At 45.5% G+C, this 22,240-nt stretch overlaps 1 protein-coding gene across 1 annotated transcript in view; it reads right to left on the minus strand.

Moving 5' to 3' along the window:
* Nucleotides 1–22,240, minus strand: part of LOC144124422 (BOS complex subunit NOMO1) — a 103,925-nt gene that overhangs the window by 43,972 nt on the left and 37,713 nt on the right. The window contains exon 5 of the mRNA XM_077657056.1: nt 17,459–18,405. Within this exon, the coding sequence (XP_077513182.1) occupies nt 17,459–18,405 (947 nt within the window). The remainder of the gene's footprint in view (nt 1–17,458; nt 18,406–22,240) is intronic.

Genomic DNA, 22,240 nt, shown 5'->3' on the forward strand with positions numbered 1-22,240 from the left:
TGACTGAACAGCATATAGTTTTAATGATATTTCATATTACTAATAAAAAGTTTTAATAATAATAATTGTAAGAATTCACTACTTGTGCGAATAGCTGTACAAAACAATTAATCGTATGAAACAGTGAAGCACTAGTAGCGACACTGCGGTGCTATGCTATATATTTTTTTTTTACAGAGTTACAGCTGTAGCTGTCACAATGTGAAAGACACAAAGTCAGTACTTTGTTCTGTGATCGTCACGTCATATATACAGGAAAATCATCTTTTGCCACATCTCAGTCCTGAGCATCAAGGCAGGGTTTCCTAAACCCTGTGTAAGCGTTGAAAACGTTCCTGCACAAACCGAGTGAGTCACAAACCAACAGCCTGCTCAGCATGCTGTGCATGGGCTGCTGTACAAGAAAACTGCAGCGCATTTAACTCAAAATTCATGCCAAGTATTCAAAAACTATTCACAAACTTGAGGAAATATTCGAAGTTTCAAACAATATCGGACACGCATTATTTGACTCGTTAAGAGAATAAAAAACGCGCCAAATAATAATCAGTGATTCGTTCAGCGAATCAAATAGGAGGATATCCGATTCGCTATTGGAAAAGCGCGAATATTCACACACCCCTATTCGATGCGCTTTGTGCAACCATTATGCTGATTTGTGAATGCGACATTCTAAGCAGCACACAAACTTTTTACCAAACAGCAATTTTAAAAATTCCCTTTTGATAAATGCTTCTTGTTCATGATTAAACTGCGCGAAAAAAACAGGGACAAAAGGCAAGAAAACACGTACACACACAGAGCGCAGAACTTCCAACTTTTATTCGAAAAACGCTTTCGAGCATTCCTTTTAAATGAAGCCACCTACCCCACGACCCCAATCCAACACAGCAGATAAGTTTAACAGTTTTTTAGAGCCAATCTGGAGAACCAGTCTAAAAAATCCCAAAAGTATGCGTGCCAAAACACCCTTGATACCTACATAAAAGGAGAGAGGAAGATAAAACCTGACGGTGAAACCAAAACTTCAAAGAGAACGAAAATGAAGACGGCCTAACCACGTATTACGAGCGAAAAAACTTACTAAGCAAAGGAATGAGACGTGAAATCAACAGTAACAACGGTAAAAGATGAAGGTGCAAGCACTAAAAAGTAGGCAGAAAAGCATACAAAACGAAACCATATGAATGATACAAAAGATTAACAACGAGGCTAATACCATGAAACCGAGAGTGAATTATGAAAACAACAACAATTCACTTTCGGTTTCATGGTATTAGCCTCGTTGTTAATCTTTTGTATCCTTCATATGGTTTCGTTTTGTATGCTTTTCTGCGTACTTTTTAGTGCTTGCACCTTCATCTTTTATCGTTGTTACTGTTGATTTCACGTCTCATCCCTTTGCTTAGTAAGTTTTTTCGCTCGTAATACATGGTTAGGCCGTCTTCGTTTTCGTTCTCTTTGAAGTTTTGGTTTCACCGCCAGGTTTTATCTTCCTCTCTCCTTTTATCTAGGTATCAAGGGTGTTTTGGCACGCATACTTTTGGGGTTTTTTAGACTAGTTCTCCAGATTGGCTCTAAAAAACTGTTAAACTTATCTGCTGTGTTGGATTGGGGTCATGTCACGTGGTGGGTGGCTTCATTTAAAAGGAATGCTCGAAAGCGTTTTTCGAATAAAAGTTGGAAGTTCTGCGCTCTGTGTACGTGTTTTCTTGCCTTTTGTCCCTGTTTTTTTCGCGCAGTTTAATCATGAACGAGTAGCACCAACTAGCCCGCCAGAAAACCCTTCTTGATAAATGCTACGAAGTTAAACAAAGAAAATGAGAAAATTGCAGCCCTTTACAGCCTTTCTCATGAAGATGCCGCAAGAAGAGTCATCGTGAGGAGCAAAACTGCAAACCAGGACGGGACTGAGGCAGGCGACAACACAGGGCGGTACTGACAACTGAACCGCCCTGTGTTGTCGTCTGCCTCAGTCTCGTCCTGTTTTGCGGTTTTGCTCCTCATGATGTCCTACCAACTGGCCCTACAACCAAGTCCTTCTGAAAAGAGTCAAAAGGACAACCAGAAACAAAACCACACTGAGAAATAAGTGTAGGCAAAAACACCTAGCAAACATTCACAGCAAACCCCTTACTCGAATTTGTGAGATCTGTAGAGTACCTCACTGGCGAGAGTATGTGCAAGCACGAAATACATTACAGGAAATCTGTAGCACACTAAGATGGATTCCTTCCACTGGTTCGATGGGCAGTGCTGGTGTTGAACCAAAAATCATGCTGTGGCATTCGTCAAAACACACAGAGTGATGGACTGTTAGCAGCACTCTTCTCTTGCCGGTGTGCCGCGTGGTGTTGCCCCTTGCTAGGACACATCCGAACAGAACCTTGACGAAGTTGCTGCGGATTTCGTGGAGAGAGGATCACCATAACAAACACAAACCTGCACATCAGTGCCCCGCAGTGCATGCTTGCGTTCATGCCAAGCTGCTTACTTTAGTGTGTTGGTGGATGCCATTCAGACACACCCCGGCACCATGAGAGGTGGTGCAATCACGCTCACGGCCCCTTGCACTCACTTCCACTCAATCACTCATGTCCTCACACTCACTTATTCGCACTCACAACCACTCACTCACGCTCATAACTGCTCAATCACACTCGCAACCATTAACTCACGATAATGTCCACTCACTCACATTCACGGTCACTTACTCTTTCCCTAAGAGAGCAATTGCAGAGGCTAGTTAGTAGTTCATCGAAATAAAATTAAAATGTAGTTGAAAGTTTGCGTTTCTTCTGTCGTCCTTAACGTGTGTCTTGTTTGTTTAAGTCCAGCGCGGTTCCAACCAGATATTGTTTCCCTGTTTGCTGACAACGAAGGTGATGAGAGATTTACTGCCGCGGTCGATTGTGCTCGCGGCTCCGCTGGCATAAGCTGGGTCGCACAAATGTGGTGATGAGCTGCTCGGGGCTCTGTTGGCCTCTTTGGACAATTTTCATAGTTTTGATGCTCGAAGGAAGTGGTCACTGATCACGCATATTCCATGTCCTGAACCAATCTTACGCACCTGTGCTCCCACACTTGCTGCTGAGACTGAGTACATGTTTAGTGTCACCCTAAAAAGCTTAGACACATTTTTGAATGGCGTCCATAGGCGTGTGCAGGGTTCTCCATGAGAAGAAGCTAAGCTTCAAAAAGGCGCCCCCTACCCCCACCTCCCGCCCCCCCCCACCCCCAAACCTCCTCTTACTTAGGCCCCTACGGTTTATATGAAGCACAAAGATGAAGAATAATTATAAAACCATTATAATCATTAAACCATTATTAAAGATTGATTGCGAACTTTTCACTCCAAAGTGCCCTCCAATAGTCATGTCCGCATCTGATGTATCAATAACTGTGCAATAGGCTATCACATGCTCGCTGTCCTGTTTGCCTTCAGATATCAGTAGCAGAAAGTTTGTTGTTGAAAAAGTTGAATGCTGAACAGCTAGCTTGTGCCCGTGTGCCCTTTGAAGGACAGAAAAAAATGTCAGCAATTTGCATACCATTTCCCATAATCTGAACATAAAAACATCAAACACCGTATGTTGACTGCAAGGTGTACTGTACCAAATTCCACTCTCATGTGGACGACAGTATGCAAGACAAAGTGGTCGCTGCCTAAATGACTGCATTCGTGAGCATAATCACAATGTAAGCAATAAGAACATAGAAGACTGAGAACTAGTGAAACATTGCAGCGCATGTAAAAATTGCAGGCTGTTCCTCGGCAAGTGTTTTTTAGTTAGGAGAAGCATGGACAAGTGTACTCGTGAACTCACTGAAGCAGAAAAAATAGCCAGATTAGGATGTGCTTGTGTAAGCACCCCTTCTGTCAGACTTTTTAAAAAAGAGATTGCCTACCTACATTCGCGCTCATATGGCAATGTTGCACGTATAAATTGTTGCGCATCTTTTCCATTAGAGTTGCTGGAAGTTAGCGCTGTATGTGTCCACTCGTTCACCGGTCCCTTGCCTTGTTGCACTATTGTTCAGGAGTATGAATGAACAAGCCCAAATTTCAATATCACTCAAGGTGATGCTTCTCAGCCTGCAGAGGCGTGTAAGCTAGTGGAGCAATACCTGAAATCGCACAACTGCGGTGCTTGTTAAACAATATATACCACTGTCGCAGTAGTGCACCCCTGGCTTCTCTACTTAGTTACTCGACTGAGCGCAGCTTGCATTTAACAGCCAGCTGGCTATGCTTTGCATGCTAAAAATACTGACCTTTCTGCAGTTAAAACCGAAATAAAAAACTGAATTTGGCGGACATTTATTGTTTTCTTCTCCGGTTTACACTGAGAAGTCCAAACCCGAGTATATAAGAATTAAGTTCGAACTGTACGTGCAACCAATCAAAAAGGGTGCGACCAATTAGGCTGCCACCTCATATCCACTATACGTGGGCTCGGAGACCGTGCCACGGTGCAGTCTGCTAACCGCTTCCCTTTCGCCATGCAGATGGTCGTCTGTATAACCAGCAAGCTGCTGATTCCTGCCCTGGCTTGTGCATCTCTGGGTGCCTCATCAGGACGGGCCTCCCCCTGCCTCGAAGATGGGGCGGCCATATGCCAGCCCTTTCCCGGTTTCAACTCATTGCCATTTCTGTCAATGTTATTGCCAGAACTTGAGCTGCCTGTCCTCGAACTACCCTGGAAAGACTCATCGCCATCAAGAAGAGCCATTCCACCAGCCATAAAGGAGGAGCCATCGTCGATGCAGAGGCTGTACCATGGAGCAGTTTGCTAACCACTTCCCTTTCGTCATGCAGGTCAGTCAAGCATACGCACTCTATGGAAAAAAATCTAGCAGTTACTTCTTGGTACAGCTCCCAAGCCCACAGTGTTGTGTCGCTATAGCTTCCGAGTGTCCCCATGTTGTCCGCCTGTTACAAACCCTATCCGGTGATGTACAAACAAATCCTGGCCCCACTGACCTAGATACTGTCCTGACCGAATTGCAAAAACTAACCGCGGGCCAAGCTCTACTTGTGGAAGAGAGAAAGGACCTGAAAGTACAGCTGACAACAACAAACAAAACAATAAACGACCTTAACAAGCGCATGATTGACCTAGAGGCCCACTATCAGACTCCCATGCCCCTGCGCGATGACATAGTAACCCTGCACACGACCTCAACTGAAACAGCTTGCCTTGTTTCAGAGTTAGAGGCTTGCATTGATGATGCTGAAAACCAGTCACGCCATTGAAATCTGATCTTTTATGGAATCCCTGATACCACTACTAATGAGACATCTGCTCAGTCTGAGGAACTACCATATAAACATGTGTAAAGGCTGCACCCTGTTTTCCCGAAAGAAATATTTTTAAAAAAGACCCATGTAAGGGCTGCACTCAAACTTTCCATGACCCACGCGGGAATAGGCTTCGAAATGTATGCACCATAGTCTTCGCAATCAGCACCGGCTGCAAACAACGGTGCACTTGATCGCAGAGGCCACGCTCGAGCACACGAGCTTCCAAGTGCCGCCCATGGACGGCACCTGAGGCCGCAGGTCATTATCATCATCGTGAACTTTTTCTTCTGCCACGAGCTCCTGCTATCCATATCGCCATCAGTATTACCAGCTCCAGCTTTTTGTGGCTGTCAAAGGCACGGGAGTTGTAGTAGCATTGTGTTAGTTCCCCGTAGTTGTGGTTTTTGTGTGCTGCCGCCGAGCGCTGCAATTTTAGCACGATGGGCAAGTGCCTTAATAGCTACATGGCTGGGAGTTCGCTCTCGAACACAGCAAGCATGCGGTGGGCAGGAAATACGAGGTGGCCGAGAAGTGCGTCCGACGATGGTGCAACCAAAAATGTGCACTGAGGAGCACAAGCTGTAGAAAGCGCGCTTTCTGAGGCAAGCCGTCCAAGCTTCCCGAAATGGAAGAAGAGCTGCTCTGTTATGTGATGGAAGTGCGGAACAGCGGCTACGTGTTGACAACGAACATGCTGCAAGACTTCTTGTGGGATGAGCATGCACCAGAGCACAGCACCAGCTCGGAGACGAAATACTCCGCGAGTGACGATTGACGCAGAATAAATGCTGCTCATTCCCTGTTTGGTGTGTTTTTACTCAAACGGAAAAAAATTTTTTTTCAAACATCATGCATATGGGCCGCACCCTGAAAATTGGCCCTCGAATCTGGAAAAAAAAATGCGGCCCTTACACGCATTTATACAGTAGTCATCCAGATTGGTCGTGAAAACTTACAACTGATATTAACCTGACAGATATAGAACGGGCAAATCGTTTAGGCAAACACTTAGATGATCGGAATCGCCCAATAATGGTAAAACTCATGCACTGGAAAACGAAAGATGCTCTTCTATCAAGTGGCCGACTGCTGAAAGGAACAAAATAAAGTATCGAATAAGACTTCACTGGCCCTGTTCAAAAAGCAAGAAAACGTCTACTTTCCTTTCCTAAATACAAATCGGTAGCTTATTCTCTGCGATACAAAACCTTGTGCATCGGGCCAACACTGTACATTTTCGACGAAGCATCTAACTCACAGAAATTGAGTAGCAATAATCTCGCCCCTTAAGAGTAAAGAACAAACCCACACCCACTTCCAGATGTCGCATTTCGTTTTCCACAACTTACACTAACGTCCACAGTTGTCTTTCAAAGCAAGAGCTCGTGTCTATCATTATTTCATGAACAGGCAGCAACTTGCTCTTTCTAACAGAAACCTGGCTATGCAATGACACCACTGATACTGAAGTTTTGGCTGACCTACCTGACTTCCTAGTTTATCAAATTGACCGTGAAGGATCAAGCGGTGGTGGTGCTCTCATAGTAGTTCAAGTCAAGTTTATTTTTCTTTTCGTCAAAAAGAAAGGGGCCAGGACTAAAAGCTGTGAAAGACAGCTTGACAAGGCTCTGGCCCCCTACCAAATTTTATGTACTGCGGTAAATGTCAAATCTAAGCTCAAAATAATCTGGTTACTGTATCACGCATCACCAAAAGCAGTGGTACTGGGAGTCTGCTACGGGCCTTCCCATTCCACTCCCAACTTTTGCAACGAGCTCAATAACTTAATTCAACTCACCCAAATGCCTCCATCTTCTTCAATAGTAGGTCACACAGAGGAAAGGAACTTTACTGAAAGCTGTTTGAACACAATTTAACACAATTAGTGTCACAACCAATGCTGGTCAGGCCTGAATTCGAAACCATTCTGGATCTTATTCTGACTAATAACTGTGATGCCGTCCTATCCGTTATATATCTTCAAGGAATTAACGACCACAATGTCATTCATGCCACCTTCTCTTTTCCTGCAACACCAAATAGGACTCAAAAGAAAACTAGAACAGCTTACGAAAGAGGCAATTATGATGCAATAAATCATGGACTTGATACCTTCTTTCCTAAGCTCGAAACTGCATATCACGGCAAATCGATACAGGAGAACTGTGCAATGTGTAAGAATAAGCTAAATGATTTGGCTAAAAATATATATGAACCATCAACATCCGTACCAGCAACCAAGAACCACGGTTTACAAAATACTAAAAAAAAAAAACTAGAAAATAAAAACGAGTATTGGGCGGCTAAAAAAAATGACAACTCACTTTGATGGCAAACTTTCTACAAAGGTGAAGATGAATGTTTGACTGTGATCCGCAGTGCAAAGCGTTCATTTTATGCTACTACACTTCCAAATTTGTTGCATACTAACCCGAGATGGTTTTAGCAAGAAATAAACCCTCACCCAACGTGCGCTATTATTCTCAACAATGACTTACAAGAAGTGCCGGCGCTTTCAATTCTGCAATTCCGCATTGGCTACCGTTTCCACGAAAGAAATCGAAACGCCCTTTTCTTTTCCTTTTTTTCAATATGGAAGGTACCATGCCAAGCATCACATTTTATGAAGACGGAATTTCGTACATAATCCAGATGACTAAACTATCATCATTACCATTTGGCATTGATGGTACCATTAACTCTAAAATTTTAAGGAACACGAGACACATGGTTGCTTCACACTTGTCATTGCTGTTCTTACGGTCATTTTCTTCAGAAACCATGCCAGATGATTGGAGGAAAGTGGAAAAGGTCATTCCAGTCTACAAAAAAGGTGACAGAAACTCTGCAATAAATTATTGGCCTATCTCACTAACACACATGCACTGCAAAATCATAGAACATGTCATCTACTCTAAAATTATTTCTTTTTTAGACTACAACAGCTTTTCTCATCCCTTGCAGCATGGGTTCCGCAAAGGGTTCTCCTGTGAAATCCAATTAGCTCTTTTTGTTCACGACTTGTATACTAGCACGGACACTAATGTGCAAACTGATGCAATCTATCTGAATTTCGCGAAAGCCTTTGACAAAGTATCTCACCAGCGCTTGCTACTAAAACTTCAACTGCTGCACCTGGACCCTAACGTTATATGTGTATACAGGAATTTTTGTCTAATCGCACACAAATGGTATTGGTCAACAACATTTTATCTAGCCTCCTCCCCAGTAACTTTTGTCGTGCCACAAGGATCTGTCCATGGTCCTCTGTTGTTTTTAATATACGTTAATGATTTACTTCAACGTATCGCTTCTAATATGTGCATGTTTGCAGACGACTGCACCACTTACCACACAATCAATAACACATCTGACCAATCTTCTTTCCACAACAATCTAATCAGCGTTTCGAATGGTGAAAAAATCCTTTAATGACGATAATTGCCGACAAATGTCAATGCATATCCCTTTCACCGGAGCAGCCCTTTTTCCTTCCCTTACACAATTCTTAAAACACCTCTAGAACTGGTGCAGTCTTACAAATACCTAGGTAAAACCCTATCTCATAATCTGTTTTGGAGCACACACGTCACTAACAGTATTTACATAGCTAACAGAACCTTAAGTTTTTTGAAACGAAATCTGCAAAACGCACAACTTGGAACCCGCACCACGCATATCTCGCCAACGCATTAAGATCAGTTCAAAATCGTACTGTTAGATTTATTCATGCATTGTACTCGTATAACAGCAGCGTGTCATATCTAAAAGCGGAATCCGGTTTATGAACACTTTTATGTCGACGTCGCACTTCCAGCCTTTCACTGTACCACAAGCTCTTTTTGTCATCCCTTAATCAAGCGCCATGTATCACAGCAGCAGCACGCATATCTTATCGAACCAGCCATCAACTTCAAGCAGTGCGCCCACGCGCCCAGACCATCACTTTCACTGCCTCATTTTTCTCTGAACCGCCACCGACTGGGACAGCCTTCCCTACGAAATCACTGCTATTACCTGCCCATCTTCCTTTTTGCAACTTGTATTTGACCTTTTTTTTTCAATGATTATTTACTGCGATCCTTACTGCATGTATAAGAAACCACCCCTTATGTAATGCCCCTATGGGGGACTTACATAAAGCAATAAACTGAACTGAACTGAAAATCATCGTAACGTTTCGTCACCATCGGCACGAAACAATCAATTCTGGAGCAGATTAAAACATTAAATACTACCACTTTGGCTATCTCCTTAGCATCAAGGCATCGCATTGTTTGATGCTCTGCATGCAAAAAATAAAAACCACATGCTTGATTTGCGCTGCAGGGTTCCTTCAAGTACAGGACAGGAACAAGAACCTCTGGCGTTGCTGAAAAACGCGCTTGGTTTCTGTGTCATCACTGGGCTTGAGCAGAGCGTGTGCAGTTCAAGGACCGGGGAAAGTAGGTCAGGCTCTTCGCATGGGTGCGACCCAATAAAAAAATTACGACCAGAGCAAAGCTCTACAGTGCACACACACGAGCACAGAAGAAACCCAACAGTCCACCGCAATACTCGAGATCCCACCTTACGCTAGTTACTGCGGAGAAGCGGATGGTCGTTTCAGCAGCAAGCATTGGAACACTGAGCTCGAGCTGTGTAGGAGGCGTGACAAGAGACTAGCAGTGGAAATGCGAAATTTGGTCAAAAGTTCTAACACAATTTGTAGCGGCTCATTGCACTCGCAAAGGGCCTGTGCCCATGCCAAGGATGAACTAGTAAGGTGAACAGCAACCAAAAAGAAAAAGCAGAATCCTCAGATTCAGATTCCAAAATCGCCGGCATGATTCCTTATGCTGCATCGAGCTTCCTCGGCAGGGAATATTTGCTTCTTTCAGCTGCCAACAGCATGAAAATAGCTAAGCAGATACTGCCTTCGCGAAATACACGAGACAAACTTCGCTGTCGCATCTAGCCGCCGCTAACATCCACTCACCACTCACGTCAACTTAGATCCGCTCACTCTCACTCAAGACCAGCCAAACTCGTATCCACTCACTTGTACTCACACTCACAACCATTTACGCATGCTCAAACTCATGAACCCCTACACTCATGACCACCCACACTCGCATCCACTCACTTCTACTCACACGCACAACCATTAACACATGCTCAAACTCATGAACACCTAAACTCACATCCACTCACTCACACTCAAGACCACCCACACTCGCATCCACTCACTTCTACTCACACTCACAACCATTTACGCATGCTCAAACTCATGAACACCTACACTCACATCTACTCACACGCACAACCATTTACGCATGCTCAAACTCATGAACACCTACACTCACAACCACTCACTCACACTCATGACCACCCACACTCGCATACACTAACTTCTACTCACACTCACAACCATTTACACAGGCTCAAACTCATGAACACCTACACTCACAACCACTCTCACTCATGACCAGCCAAACTCGCATCCACTCACTTCTACTCACACTCACAACCATTTACGCATGCTCAAACTCATGAACACCTACACTCACATCCACTCACTCACACTCATGACCACCCACACTTGCATCCACTCACTTCTACTCACACACACAACCATTTACGCATGCTGACTCATGAACACCTACACTCACATCCTCACTTCTACTCACACGCACAACCATTTATGCATGCTCAAACTCATGAACACCTACACTCACATCCACTCACTCACACTTATGACCACCCACACTTGCATCCACTCACTTCTACTCACACTCACAACCATTTATGCATGCTCAAACCCATGAACACCTACATCACATCCACTCACTCACGCTCATGACCACCCACACATCCACTCACTTCTACTCACACTCACAACCATTTACGCATGCTCAAACTCATGAACACCTCCACTCATATCCACTCAATCACACTCATGACCACCCCCACACGCATCCGCTCACTTCTACTTACACTCAACCATTTACGCATGCTCAAACTCATGAACACCTACACTCACATCCACTCACTCACACTCATGACCACCCACACTCGCATCCACTCACTTCTACTCACAACCATTTACGCATGCCCAAACTCATGAACACCTACACTCACATCCACTCACTCACACTCATGACCACCCACACTCGCATCCACTCACTTCTACTCACTCACAACCATTTCGCATGCTCAAACTCATGAACACCTACACTCACATCCACTCACTCACACTCATGACCACCCACACTCGCATCCACTCACTTCTACTCACACGCACAACCATTTACACATGCTCAAACTCATGAACACCTACACTCACATCCACTCACTCACACTCATGACCACCCACACTCGCATCCACTCACTTCTCACACTCACAACCATTTACGCATGCTCAAACTCATGAACACCTACACTCACATCCACTCACTCACACTCATGACCACCCACACTCGCATCCACTCACTTCTACTCACTCACAACCATTTCGCATGCTCAAACTCATGAACACCTACACTCACATCCACTCACTCACACTCATGACCACCCACACTCGCATCCACTCACTTCTACTCACACGCACAACCATTTACACATGCTCAAACTCATGAACACCTACACTCACATCCACTCACTCACACTCATGACCACCCACACTCGCATCCACTCACTTCTCACACTCACAACCATTTACGCATGCTCAAACTCATGAACACCTACACTCACATCCACTCACTCACACTCATGACCACCCACACTCGCATCCACTCACTTCTACTCACTCACAACCATTTCGCATGCTCAAACTCATGAACACCTACACTCACATCCACTCACTCACACTCATGACCACCCACACTCGCATCCACTCACTTCTACTCACACGCACAACCATTTACACATGCTCAAACCCATGAACACCTACACTCACATCCACTCACTCACACTCATGACCACCCACACTCGCATCCACTCACTTCTCACACTCACAACCATTTACGCATGCTCAAACTCATGAACACCCACACTCACATCCACTCACTCACACTTATGACCACCCAAACTTGCATCCACTCATTTCTACTCACACACACAACCATTTACGCATGCTCAAACTCAAGAACATCTACACTCATGACCACCCACACTCGCATCCACTCACTTCTACTCACACACACAACCATTTACGCATGCTCAGACTCATGAACACCTACACTCACATCCTCACTTCTACTCACACGCACAACCATTTATGCATGCTCAAACTCATGAGCACCTACACTCACATCCACTCACTCACACTTATGACCACCCACACTTGCATCCACTCACTTCTACTCACACTCACAACCATTTATGCATGCTCAAACTCATGAACACCTACACTCACATCCACTCACTCACACTCATGACCACCCACACTTGCATCCACTCACTTCTACTCACACACACAACCATTTACGCATGCTGACTCATGAACACCTACACTCACATCCTCACTTCTACTCACACGCACAACCATTTATGCATGCTCAAACTCATGAACACCTACACTCACATCCACTCACTCACACTTATGACCACCCACACTTGCATCCACTCACTTCTACTCACACTCACAACCATTTACGCATGCTCAAACCCATGAACACCTACATCACATCCACTCACTCACGCTCATGACCACCCACACTCACATCTACTCACTTCTACTCACACTCACAACCATTTACGCATGCTCAAACTCATGAACACCTACACTCACATCCACTCAATCACACTCATGACCACCCCCACACGCATCCGCTCACTTCTACTTACACTCAACCATTTACGCATGCTCAAACTCATGAACACCTACACTCACATCCACTCACTCACACTCATGACCACCCACACTCGCATCCACTCACTTCTACTCACAACCATTTACGCATGCCCAAACTCATGAACACCTACACTCACATCCACTCACTCACACTCATGACCACCCACACTCGCATCCACTCACTTCTACTCACTCACAACCATTTCGCATGCTCAAACTCATGAACACCTACACTCACATCCACTCACTCACACTCATGACCACCCACACTCGCATCCACTCACTTCTACTCACACGCACAACCATTTACACATGCTCAAACTCATGAACACCTACACTCACATCCACTCACTCACACTCATGACCACCCACACTCGCATCCACTCACTTCTCACACTCACAACCATTTACGCATGCTCAAACTCATGAACACCCACACTCACATCCACTCACTCACACTTATGACCACCCACACTTGCATCCACTCATTTCTACTCACACACACAACCATTTACGCATGCTCAAACTCAAGAACATCTACACTCATGACCACCCACACTCGCATCCACTCACTTCTACTCACACACACAACCATTTACGCATGCTCAGACTCATGAACACCTACACTCACATCCACTCACTCACACTTATGACCACCCACACTTGCATCCACTCATTTCTACTCACACACACAACCATTTACGCATGCTCAAACTCAAGAACATCTACACCCATGACCACCCACACTCGCATCCACTCACTTCTACTCACACACACAACCATTTACGCATGCTCAGACTCATGAACACCTACACTCACATCCTCACTTCTACTCACATGCACAACCATTTATGCATGCTCAAACTCATGAGCACCTACACTCACATCCACTCACTCACACTTATGACCACCCACACTTGCATCCACTCACTTCTACTCACACTCACAACCATTTATGCATGCTCAAACCCATGAACACCTACATCACATCCACTCACTCACGCTCATGACCACCCACACATCCACTCACTTCTACTCACACTCACAACCATTTACGCATGCTCAAACTCATGAACACCTCCACTCATATCCACTCAATCACACTCATGACCACCCCCACACGCATCCGCTCACTTCTACTTACACTCAACCATTTACGCATGCTCAAACTCATGAACACCTACACTCACATCCACTCACTCACACTCATGACCACCCACACTCGCATCCACTCACTTCTACTCACAACCATTTACGCATGCTCAAACTCATGAACACCTACACTCACATCCACTCACTCACACTCATGACCACCCACACTCGCATCCACTCACTTCTACTCACACTTGCAGCCATTTACACATGCTCAAACCCATGAACACCTACACTCACATCCACTCACTTCTACTCACACTCACAACCAATTATGCATGCTCAAACACATGAACACCTACATCACATCCACTCACTCACGCTCATGACCACCCACACTCACATCCACTCACTTCTACTCACACTCACAACCATTTACGCATGCTCAAACTCATGAACACCTACACTCACATCCACTCAATCACACTCATGACCACCCCCCCACGCATCCACTCACTTCTACTCACACGCACCATTTACACATGCTCAGACTCATGAACACCTACTCACATACACTCGCTTCTACTCACAAGCACAACCATTTATGACCACCCACAGTCGCATCCACTCACTTCTACTCACACTCGCAACCATTTACACATGCTCAAACCCATGAACACCTACACTCACATCCACTCACTCACACTCATGACCACCCACACTCGCATCCACTCACTTCTACTCACACTCACAACCATTTACGCATGCTCAAACTCATGAACACCTACACTCACATCCACTCACTCACACTCATGACCACCCACACTCGCATCCACTCACTTCTACTCACACTCGCAGCCACTCACTCACACTAACAGAAGTGAGTGAGAGTGAGGCGATACAAGTGCACTCATATCGCCTAAATGTTTGCTTGAATGTGTGAGAATGTGAGCTGAAAGCAGTGCAAGTGTATAAATGAAGAATTTTGTGATTGTGTTTATAACACCATTGCAGCAGCAGTCACACTCGTTGCCACGCTACACATCAGATTGGAGTAGTCAATTGGAGGCACACGCCTCTTCCTGTTACACTGCAGGCACTCTTCACCAACCCTGTTGCTCGCGCATGTCAGCTACAGGTGCAGGTGCAGGGATCAGACAGAAAATTGGGCATGGCAGCCATTGAACTGCCTTTAATGGCAATGGGCATGCCGCTTGTCCCGTGTCCTTGCTGTGCTCCATTGTTTTGTGCTGCTTTTGAATACTAACTGTCGTGTTGACAATTGGTGTGATAATACAAAAGCAAAAACTGTGGAGACATATTTTCCAATGGAGTCGTTGGCGCTGGTCTGCGGCTTGTTGTCAAGTGCATTCACTCCATACGTCGTTTGTTGGCTTTTTCATGTTTACCGTCATGATTTTAGGATTTTTTACTTTCTTTCCTAGCTGTGTTAATTGTTGGCTTTTCCAGTGTTTTTGGCGTTTTTACTTCCCCTTCCTTGTTTTCATGTATTTGTGCCGTGTTGGTGTTGGCTATCATTGTTCATCAAGTTTTTCATCATGTGTAATGTCATATTTTTAGCAATCTGTTTTCCCTTCCAGGTGGCTCTAGGTTTGGCTTTTTGTGCTTGGTTGACCTTGTTGTATAAGACTGAGCTGCGCGAAATATTTTACCTGACTTGGTTTCCTTTGTAAGAAGATATCTTATATTTTGCCTTGTTCTGATTCTGTATTTTCCTTCTTAGTCACATGAGGTCTTGCCCTCACTTTTTCGTACCTGAAATTTTTGTCATGCTTTGCTTGGTTTTTGATTTGATTTTTCGTGGTCACGTGGCCTGATAGAGCTTTTCTAAGTAACAGCGAAAGTTGGGTGAGTTGGTTGAAGTTCATATTTGAAAACAGTGCACACAGCAGACGGGGAAAGCACAGGACGAAGTGACAACACAGCGCCGTCGTTTCATCCTGTGCTTTCCCCGTCTGTTGTTTGCGCTGTTTTCAAATATGCACTTCTTAAATACTGGCCCGCCTCGTCTTTCAAAATAAAGGTTGATAGTTCAGCTCCTCATCCCGTCGTACTTCTTGTTCTTGTGCCTCGTCCTTAATGCGCTGCTAGCATGGACCCTAACCAACTAGCCCAACAACAAGTATTGCCGAACTATTGGTCATGAAAATGTGCAAGTTCCTATGAAGTGCGTGATGATTCCTCAACAAGGTCCAAAATATCATGCAAGTCTGGTTGGCTACTTAGTGTGCTCTTGAGGACACTACTGATGCAGGGAGGCATAGCAGCACCGTCTGCATCCCAAGCTAGGAGTCAATCTCAGTGCTTGTCCATGTCATACCTTCATCTTTTGTCCCATCTGTGAGCAAAAATCTTCAGCTGCACACCTGGTAGCAGCATGAAGCTCCATCCCCGTTTGATGTTCCACTGATGCATGCGATATATAGGGCAAGCCTAAGTGAAGACACAAATATGCAGACCCACCTGATAAACTTGACAAGCACTGCCACGCAAGTGCGCTCCCGGGTTCTCAAACACAACCATCTCTTTAGGCACAGAGAAATCATGGAGGCATACCACATACACGACAGCCAAAATCCAAGCGTCAGCCAACCTTCAGTGGCCATGGTCGATTGCGAGTTTCATTTTCTAGCATCTGCCTGTCATTGTCAAAGATACAGATTCCTTTGTTTAGTTGAACCTTCCTTTTCCATGCAATGAGTGACACATGCTGCACATGGTCCTCCAGGGAAGATGGGATTTCATCCCTGGCATCAAACATGGACTCAGCCAAACAGTATGACTCTTTTCGAGGCAGACCTTTAACACCGAACTTTCACATGTTAAAAATGCAGTACTAAAATAATTTACTTTGCGTACAAAAGAGACCATCCTGGCACAGCAACAGATTGAGGCAGAATCCATGTTTTCGGCCCAACACTAGTCAAGCCACACAAGAAACCATTGTTACCGGCATTCCCACGATGCATGACATACGTGTGGCATACGTGCTCTTTAAGAAACTTGCATAGATGGTGGCGGCCTTTTTCCTTCTAGATAACACTGAGAAACTGTTCCTGTTCATTGTCATGCTTGCGCCGTGCATATAAAGCACCATGAACATTGATGTAATACACAGAATTGGCAATGCTGCAACAGGGGGACCGCCTGCACTCCAGCCTAACTGAACTCGCACACCCCAAGGGAGAACGAGAAGGGGCTCCTACCTGGCCACAGAGAGGACAATGGTGCCAGGCCGAGATGTGTCAAAGTGCAGCTCTTTCTCACGGAACTCGTGGCATCCAACTGGTCGGAGGGTGTACACCCCAGGATTAGGCAGACAATGCTGGGACGAGCCCGCAAGGACATCCAGGTTGAGGGAGGTGCCGTCAGTATGCACCGCCTCCAGGTGCGTCGCGTGGCTCGACACGACGCTGGCTCTAAAGCCCACCTGCCGCAGTGTCACGTTGGAGACAGCCACGTCCACGGTGTGCGCCATGCCACCCTCGTGCTCCCAGCACCAGTCGGGGCAGTCTACCCAAAGCCAGTACCGGCCAACGGCCAAGCCGGCAAAGCGAAAGCTGCCGTCTGGCTGTACCTCGGCCGTCTCCTCGGGCGAACTGGCGATGCGCAGAGACACTCGCAGGCCCGAGCCGCACTCCCTGAGGCAACTCACCGTGCCCTGGATCTCGGCCCTGAACCGGGTGAATGCTGGCGCCCTGTTGGCGGGAACGTCCAGCGCCAGCTCGCTGGGGACGAAGCGCAGCCCTTCTTCTTCCTTGCTGACGAAGGGCCGGAGAACATAGCGGCCGGCCCTGAGGGACACGCAGAACTTGCCGGAGGAATCAGAGACTATCGCCAATGGTGCCTGGGCCCCTTCGATAACGATTCTCCGTGCAGCACCCTCTATGGTGCCACACACCTCAAACTGGGAAACCACCATGGCAGGCAGCTCGGGAGTGTTAGGTGACACGCGCACGGGGAAGGGGTCGAAAGTCATGCTGGGGGCCCTGACTTGCAGGACGTACTGTCTTGCCTTCATGTTCTCCAAGTGGAAGGCACCTGTGTCGTCCGTGGTCGCAACCTTGCTGCCGTCCAAGAAGACTTCGGCTTGAGGCACGCCGGGTCCGTCTTCAAAGACTCGCACCCAACCACTCACGCTGAAGCCCCGCACCTGTTAGGAAACTAGACAAATTACTCCAGCTGCCACGGGCTGCAAGTAATGTGTGCAGGGGACGAGGGGGCAACACTGCTTTGCCCCCATTGTATACACCACATTGATTTGGTCACCAGTGTGCGACGCAAACTCGCAAGCAAAATGGTGTGATCAGGTGAATTAGCATTTTCAGCTGCATGAGTCAACCCAGTACAAAGGCACTTCAAAGACAAACTCAACTCTTGCACCAATACATTCACCTGCCACACATCATGATTGGAAAAACCCCCTTGCTTAGGTGTACCTTTAATGCTGCGATGAACAAAAAAGGCCAAGGAGCTCAACTTAACAGCCAATTAATAGCCACAGCTCAAACCAAGCCAATTAATCAGCATGGAGCATTACTGACATTGAATAGCATCAAGAGACAATCGCTCATTTTAATAATGCCGTAGGAACCTCGCTCACATTAACCTGAAGCATGTGCTTCAGGAAACTCAACACATGTGGTTTCATGGTTATTTTCATGATATACCATACTTACTTGCGTAATTCATGCCCGCGCATAATTTGCACATCTCAACTTTTTACCTGGATATTTGAAAAAGGACTTTTGTTCGCATATTCTGCACACTCTGCTGTGCCAGGCCACCAGCATGTACGCAGGCGCACGCAAGAGAGGCTTTGGCAGATCGGCATGGCCGTGTGCACCTGCTAAATGTGTGTGCGACGAGGGCTCCAACTGTGCACTGTTTACCCGGCTCACTTACACTGGAAGTCGCTTTCCCGGACGAACAGTTGGCACACGCCCGAATCCGCAACTACCCAACCATTTGCTGCTAGTCAGTCGAACTGCACGTAACGGTGCCGTTTTATGGCCCATTATCTCTTTTGTTTCCCACTGCTGGTCAGCCATTTGTATCCTTGCGCATTTATTGCTTTCAGCTGCGCACACGTCATGCCATCCAGCAGGGAACTACATAACGTGGGGCAGGGTGGGAGGGGGTATGCGTCTTACAGTGAGGGAAGCGAGATAGGGAGTGATCTAGGTGTAGACCTCCTGCATGTTTGCAAACAAACGACGTGGCGCTGCGGTCGCTAGCGGGCTTGTGGTAGGCAAAAGGCCAGGGAGTGGCGCCGCGGAGAGGTGTTTAGCACGGGTTTTCAAGGCCTCTAGGCGCTTTTTCAGTTTCTGTGAATCACAGCAATGGTTGATGCTTTCAACTTAGTATACCATTTCTCGAAGTACATGAGCTCGCGTTGGCCACGCGCGGCATATTTAGAGAAATAGTTCGCCACTGTGTATTGTATATATGGTATATATGGTATAGAAAGCGTTTCTGCCATTAATTTCTACGCTAAGCATTGAATATAATAAGAAGTTTTTGACACTCTGCTCTAGCCAGAATATTTTACTTCGGGACAGTTGTGAGAGAAAGTGCTGGCGTTGTTTAGGCGGAGCAGACCATGCGCTCACCGTCTGTTGACATACGTCAATGCCTCCTCTAAGTTAGCGGAGGCATTGCATACGTACGTACGTGTCACGCTGTGCGAAAAGTGGGGACAGCGCCGTGTCCCCAATCTTCTCCATCTCGCTTAAGCGCTGTTTATAGCTGCAGCATCACGCACCAGCTTGGCCAACTTCTCTGTCCCCTTGTTAAACTGGCTGATTTGGCGAACATTTTTGATTTATGGAATTATTTTCTTTCTTAGCCCTGGGGTCTTCTGCTTTGTGATGAAGAATTATAGCGAAATATTCAGTAGAAACTTATAAATTAAGCTTTCTAGATGCGTGGTCGTCGAAAATTGTGAGGTAATTTCTTTGATTTCTTTCAGGCTTTCTTTGAGTTCAGTGCCGCATTTCTTTGGCCAAAGTGTTAGCGAAGAGGCCAAAAACGAGGAAATAAACGTTAAGGTTCGTTTTATGACTTTCCACATTTTCTGTGATTGGCATCACCCACACCTTCGTAATTTCGTAACGCATGGAAATAGAATGATTCTGTTTGTTGCAAAAGATTCCTGAGACATTGAGGAGTGTAATAAATATGTCGATTTTTTCCTACACGTACAGTACTATGTTAGTTATTTTTGTAAGAAACGTTTTCATCTAACCATGCATGCATAAGTACATGATCATCTAAAGAAAGAACTAATAGAGTCATCATAAAGAACAGGGCTTTGTGAACATGCTGGCATAAAAAAAAATTGTCCACTTTCTACTCAATTATTTAAGAGCCTGGGGTGACTTGACGAGGGTATTAATTATAGTTACCCAAGAACTGCACCAGGTATGGCTAAAATAAAACGCACTGCTGAAAGTAGCGTACCAATTTCATATTTGCACCAAATTTAGTTACATATCGCATGCATAAATAACCAAAACATCTTTCATTGCCATGTCCCCTCTAAATCTCTCCACGTGTCTGTTAGCAGCACGCCTGCGGCTGCTTCTTTCCAAACAAGCTTTCGCGATCATGGACTACATTATGACACATAACACACATATGATGCAATGAAAAAGCATGTGGCGTTTAGCACACTTAAGGTACGCTATTCTAAGCACGCCAACGTGACCGCGCAAGAACTTACCAGACTTCTTTCTACTCGAATCAAATAATTACACCGGTAATATTAAAAAACACTTTCAAGTAAATATTAAATGCCATAAAACGCACCATTGAAACACGCTGCGCTATTAAAAAAAGAATGCATTCCTTGGGGGCGAGTGAACTTGCCGGCACCCCGTGCACACCGGCTGAAGGTGATAAATGCGTGCGCAGCTACATAACTGCTTTTTTTCCTTGCGCAGTTATAAGCGCACTATTCTGATGTTAGCCAGTTTCCTAAGCGATATTTACCTGCGAGAAACGTATCGAGGCTAATTTAAATTTCCTTTTAGGCTACTACGCTGATCCAACAGTGACGCAGCTGGTCAATACATGCTGCTTCTGCAGTGCGCAGGCATGATGCAGCCACCAGTAGCTGCGGCAGCTACGGTAGGCACGGGAAGCCGGAATCTGTTTTGCCTACCATGCGAAAGTCGCTGCTGACATCAGTGCCACCGCATCTTCGTGAGGTCGTAGGGTGAAGGAGGTCTATAGGCGGTAGTATACAGTGTATATTGCGTGCTATGATCTTTGCAATGTTTTTTAGGACGTGTTGAGAAAATTCTCGCATAATTTGCACACCCCTTTTCTGAAGCATTAATTCGAGCAAATTATGCGAGTAAATATAGTAACTGAAACATAGGATTCTGCTGCCAGCAAGTAATAATGATATTCTTACTGTTATTTTCCCAGAATAACGTATAATTGGACCTCAAGGTTTTTTTTTCTCTTTTATGTATAAAGAATGCATTCGTGATATATCCTGATGACATCAACCGTTAGGGCACCATGCACGTCCAACCTTGAAGCACAGGCTGCAAGATGTTCCTTCCACCACTCATCCCTCGCTTGTTGATTACCAACACAGGCAAAAGTAAGTTTGTATTTTTCAGAGTACCAAATAAGTTAAGACATTCAGATCTGCTCTGTGGTTCCAAGCATTTGAGGAGCATTTTCATGCACTATAATTTCAAGAATTGCAAGAGGCATAGAACCAGTGAGATGGTGGTGAACCTTATAACTTTTCTACTGGTCACGGAGGTTGATTTTTTTTTTCACCCTTTGAAAGCGTTGTGCTAAATTTTGCCGGTTCCACACTAAATGCTGTGTCTTGCTTTTTCTGTCGGCAGTGCGGCTTTGTGTGGTCAAATTATGTGCATGTAAAAAGGCATTTTTTGTTGTTCAGTATTTTATCTATTAATTTTGTTTCTCTGTGACGGGGCTATTGAGTCAACCCAGGTCCATCA

Source organism: Amblyomma americanum, chromosome 3 (genome assembly GCF_052857255.1).
Source record: "Amblyomma americanum isolate KBUSLIRL-KWMA chromosome 3, ASM5285725v1, whole genome shotgun sequence".
NCBI lineage: Eukaryota > Metazoa > Arthropoda > Arachnida > Ixodida > Ixodidae > Amblyomma > Amblyomma americanum.